The 5,644-nt window shown below is 36.7% G+C and overlaps 1 protein-coding gene across 1 annotated transcript in view; it reads right to left on the bottom strand.

Annotated features, from left to right (window-relative positions):
- Nucleotides 1-5,224, bottom strand: part of CAPRIN1 (cell cycle associated protein 1) — a gene marked incomplete at both ends in the record, with an annotated part of 22,314 nt that extends 17,090 nt beyond the window's left edge. The window contains 4 exons of the mRNA XM_009700929.1: nt 264-346; nt 459-697; nt 3,169-3,255; nt 5,162-5,224. Coding sequence (XP_009699231.1) covers nt 264-346; nt 459-697; nt 3,169-3,255; nt 5,162-5,224 — 472 coding nt within the window. The remainder of the gene's footprint in view (nt 1-263; nt 347-458; nt 698-3,168; nt 3,256-5,161) is intronic.
- Nucleotides 5,225-5,644: the final 420 nt, after the last annotated feature.

The raw sequence follows: 5,644 nt of genomic DNA, 5'->3' as shown, positions 1-5,644 counted from the left end.
TAAATACAGAGTAATGCTGCATCAGCTAAAAAAAACCAAAACAAAATAACAAAACCAAACAAACACAAACCAAAAAAGCATCTACAGAGTAACTTCACACTTCAGTAAGTTATTCTGTTACAGCCCAGCTACGGTCTGCCAACAAGTAGCTATTCTAAGAACTTGCAAAGACAATTAACTGCCAGAATTCTTGTATCAGACACTGTATTTTAGTTCAAGTACAAATTCAGCGTGCTATCTCTTAATACAGAGACTATGCTTACAGGTTGTTCCACAAACTGGTTTTTCCTTCCCTTCCAGTAAGTCCCAGAGGTGAACAGACGCTTGTTCATACTGCTCATTCAACCTTAAAAAAATAATAACAGTTAATTTCTTACCAAGTCTTTAAATTACCACAGTACAAATACATTGTTAACTGACTGACAATTATAAAGAAAAGTACTTCACTGTAAGCCTACCTCATGCTCATGTCTCGTTCGGGGTAAACTAGCTTGTAAAACTCATCCAGCATTGTCAGTTCCTCCTCTGTCAGCACTGGTACTCCATTTGATCCTTGTTTCAAGTCATTGCGCACTTCATCATCCCCCAACTTGTCCAAAATAAACTGTAGCTCTAGCACAGTCTTTAAACGCTTCTGCTCAGCTTCTTCTCGCATCAGCTGCTCCCTGCGAGCTGTCTTTTTTATTGTTTTCTGGATCTGTTTAAAATGAAAAGAAATTTTAAATGGCTTAAACTTGGATGCTGTAGTGAACACGGGAAAAAAACAGATTTGAAATGTCTTTTATTGATAAGTAGAGGTGGATTTTGGTGTTGAACTGCCACTTATCAATCTAATGTTATAGCAGAACAACCTGTGAGATTTGAAGAGTATCTTTTAAGCAGAGTCAAAAGCCTGCAAATTAAGACAAACTTTAAAATCAATGCCACAAACTTTGCATCATATTGGATCTTGATCATATTCTTACTTGAAGCCTGTACCTCTCTGCATGAATTAAAAGCAGTTCAGTCAAGTAACTGCAGTTACCATGTCTAAAGCTTTAGACACAAATGTGTTACTTGAAACAAGGCCAGCTTGCTATTATCTGCTTCCCTTATGAATTATTCTGTAAACACTAAGTGATTTTGATGTAGATGGAAATGGCAAAAACATACAAAATTAAGTACCTTTTAAACAAATACTGTGGCCATTTACAACTTCTGGGTTCCATAACTCAAGGAGGACTTACAGCGATTAGAAAAGGTACAGAGAAGCACAACTCAAATGATTAAGGAGACAGAGTAGCTGCCTTTATGAGCAGAGCCTAAGTCTCGGGTTCTTCAATTTGGAGGAGTAAGGGTGATCCAGATTTTTCATAAAAGCCACAAAGGCCAGCAGATAACATGAACAGAGTGGTTATTCACCATACCCCACAATAGTAGGAGGCATTCACTGAAACTACTAGGAGATCAGCTTAAAATAGATAAACAAAAGTACTCTTGTTTCTTGCACACCATGGAAGGGAACTGACAGAATGTTTTGCCATAAAGGCTGGGGAGACAGACAGTATTAGCAACTTCAAAAAGGATTTGAACAAATTCTTGGACACAAGGTCCACTGACAGACACTAAAGGGAACAGGAATGCATCTACTCTCTAACATTCTCAGTTTGAGGATCACAGATGCTGGAAGGGAATGGATGACAGATAATCATCAGCCTTGTACTCTGCATAGTACCTTCTACAACTGCTGTCATAATACTGCTCTAAATGCATCACTAGTCTGAACCTACAGGACATTTCCTCCATTCTTACTCTTAATTCAAGCATCTAGCACTCAAAATTCAGCTTGCTCACTTTGTAACTACATAAAACTTTAAAATTCACTTACAAAAAACATAACTCGTGACAGTAACTTTCTCCCTCAGAAGCATCTAATCTTCTTTTCAAAATTAAAGACGTATCTTAAAATCAACTGCATGAGAACTAACTCCAACCGGGAAAAACTGTAACGAAGTTTCGAAGCAGAGTGCCAATTTACTACTCCTGGATTCACCCCCTTCTTTTAGTAGTCAGCTGACCAGGGAAACATTTCAGGACAAACTTGTCCAAAGAAGAAAGTTCTTCATTAGTAACATTCCAGAAACATACATAGAACCCTGATGCAAGAAAAGCAAAGAAACAGCTTGGAGGCCTACAAATTCACAACCACATCAAATGTAAAAAGCAGTTTATAACATGAGGATGCTGATGCCCTTCAAATTATCACATAGTCTGTTCACAAACTAAATACACTCATTAGACCAGTCTGCTGCAGTAACATCGACTACACAATGAGTTCCACCAATGTTGCTGCTCTTCCCATAACTCATTAACTAACTCTATTACTGCATTTAGAATCTTCCAGTCCTGTAGAATGGGTTATGCTTTCAGCTTGCCCCAGAACGAATTCTTCCTTACAATGATACTGCAGAGGTCTATTTTGCTTGCAGCTCTTGGCACAAAAAAGAAAGCTGTTCATGTAACTGTAACAGACAATTCCAGCTATAACAACTCTAACAGAGTTTTAGAACTTATTCTTGATTACACTGTTTACATCCTTGATAAAATACCAACTCAAAAGATCACCTGTTTTACTAGTATTCAGTTAAGTTATAGTTTATGAAAATAATATTAATTTTGTTTTATACTGTAGTTTCAGACTGTATTTGCAATTAACAAGACAGCAAGAACTCTGAAAAAGGAATTGCAATGCTTTCAGTTGCTGAGACTTTATATCCTATGGTAATATAAAGAAATTAAAACCCACAGCCACCTGCCAAAGAGAGAAGGAGGTCTGTGAAACTGTCTTAAGAAAATGCTACTATTGGCACTAAGTGGCTGTCTACAATGTTGTGTAACAGGCCTGTTTTGTGATCACACTGTTTCAACAGTTATGTTTTGTCAGAAAATCACCACAACATTTTTGTTCCCATACATTTATGTAGTCTATCAGAAAAATCTTTTAGGAATAGTCTTCAGAAAACCTTACACAAACTAGTACATAAAGTAAAAGAAAACAGTCAAAATACAAGAAATCCTGAGTAGTTAATTCTGTAAATAGAGGTGACTACTGCACCGCTTATCAGTGAAAAGGAGTTTAAAGCCGAAGTGTTTGGATAGCCCACATTGCACCACTTGCTCTTTACTTACGTCTTGGCTCAAAGCCATAAAACTCCGCTGCAGTTCTTTAGCAAATTCCAGATTATTTGTCACTTCCTGGTATTTTGACACCGCATCCTTAAAAAAGAAAAAAAAAAAAAAGAAGAAAACATAGAAGTAAACCATCACAAACAGAACAACAAGCATGCGTCCAACAAATAAATTCCCACATTTTTAGTTACTAAGTGAGACACAGCATCCCTGAATGGGACTGCAACAACATGAAGTCAAATTTTGATTTTCAGTGGCCAAAATATTGAAGAGACTTGTGTATGTCTTTAGGGCCTCTAGTTTCTTAGACAAATAATGTTAAAGCATATGCGTATATATGCTCATGTGTGTGACATACTAGTTTAATATTTGGCTTTAGCCAGTTTCTGACAAAAACTAACTGGCAGGCCAGGGGAATGGGGAAGAAAAGTAATCCGGCAAAACTGCTCAACAGATAAAGGTTTGAGAATTAATGCATTGTTATCTTGAGTCATAGCCAAAATCAAAATGCTATACATAGCATAATGTTCCCTTCTTCAGAAATCTTTATTATTTGCTGTTTTCTTAAATCTAATATTCTGATTTGCACCAAAGCAATCCAAACTCCTTAACCCACTTTGCACTACTGAGAAATTACAGACAATCAAATCGGGGGGCGGGGGGTAAACCAGCTGAGACATTTACACTCCTGCTGTAACAAAACTAATAATGGCTATGTTCTTGGAAAGAACAACTGAGCCAAAGAAAAGGTAACGTCCTACTTTCTTTGAAAAGCAAGGAACATGAACTGTATTTGCCTTTTTTTTTTTTTAAGGATTTCCATTTGTAATACGGCTAAGAAACTTACATATATTACATACATATACACATTAGGCAATTCATAAAATCCATCATTCTTAGTTGATTCGTAGAAGCAGAAGACATAAGTGAAAATAATCAATACTTTCAGCACTTCTCCAAAGAAGATTTTATCTCTATGAACTCTGGTAGTCAGGCTGTGGTCTTCATAAAACTCAATTGTGAGCTTCCCTTCTCAATACAAAATTTCAGTTATCTTCCCTGCTCAAACTTAACATGGTTTATTTTCACAATATGCCATTAAAAAATAAAAATACACAGATCAGTGATATTTCAGCTGGCACAGAAGAACTAAAGTGAAGCCTAGACAGATGAAAAGATCACATAGACCAAGGGAAGCAGCTAATTCTTTTAATTGTGAACAGCTGCAACAGTTGCAGGGCAGATTTTATTTCCCTTCACTTTTTTCAATGTTAAAAATCATCAGCAAAACATTGTTGATTACTAAGCATCTGGTAATCTCTTTAAGTATCAATATGCATGTTTGCATCACACAACTGAATTTAATTTGATACTTGCCTTGTATTTACTACAACTGGAAAATCGCTGGGGAGTCAAGCTCTACAATAACCTTTTTTAAGAACCAGCCCCAAAAAGGAGAGAAGCAGCATACATCCACTAAGTTCAGCTTTTCTAGAGAGTCACATCTGCTGCACTGATAGCTGTGATACACACGTGGACATAGTTTATTTTCAGAGCCCTTGGTCTAAGCTACATCTCTAACTAGACTGCACAGTATTTACAAGCTACCACCAAGTGACCAAGCTCCTTAAGTTCTTCCTGGGTGCATTTTCTGCAAAGAAAAGGATGATGTCCAGAGAACCTCAAAGGTACCATATAGTTCTTTCAACAGTCCTAGGTCATAACGTATGCCAATTTTCACCACAGCTTATTTACGACCTAAACTTAACAAGCATCAAGCATTACAACACGCTCCTCTACCTATTCTTTCAGGTTTTGATTAACAGAAAAATTGAGACGATCCAGGCAATAAAAGACTGAGGCCAAGTCAGAGCTCAGAAAAATCTAGCTTTTAACAAGGGGACAGGGAAAGTGAAATTCATCCCTTCCTTCTCCCCTAAGATCACAAAACAATTTAACAGAGATCTGATTGGTTTGTTGTTTTTTTTTTTACCAGCTGATCTTGATTCAGACGTTCTCCCTTGTTCATTCGTTCCTGGTAATCATCAAGTTTGCTCTGAAAAGAAAGAAAAATGCTATTATGAAGAGCCAAAATCACATTACTACTTTTGGCTGCTAGTGCTAACAAAATTAGATACTGTAATATTACAGTAAACACAGACTGTAACACATTACACAAGCATGCAACTGTCATGTAGAAATAGTACCCAAGAAAAATTGTCTTCAGGGTTAAAAAAAAAGTAAATACTTCCCTAAGAGACAAATATTTTAACGTTATTTGTTTGGCTATCACAATACATTTTCGTGACTAGTCTTAATTTCTGAGGAAATACACATTCCTCCTAATGGGGAAAGCACTCTCAATGCACATTTCCTTCGGTCCAAACAGATCACTGAACTCAGTTCTGAGTCAGAGCTTATTACCACTGTATCACTACAATACCAAAAACATGACTGCAAAAAACCACTGTCAATG

Source organism: Cariama cristata, unplaced genomic scaffold, assembly GCF_000690535.1.
Source record: "Cariama cristata isolate BGI_N322 unplaced genomic scaffold, ASM69053v1 scaffold29885, whole genome shotgun sequence".
In the NCBI taxonomy this organism is placed as follows: Eukaryota; Metazoa; Chordata; class Aves; order Cariamiformes; family Cariamidae; genus Cariama; species Cariama cristata.
The sequence above is the reverse complement of the archived record's forward strand: the minus strand, read 5'-3'. Positions and strand labels throughout refer to the sequence as shown.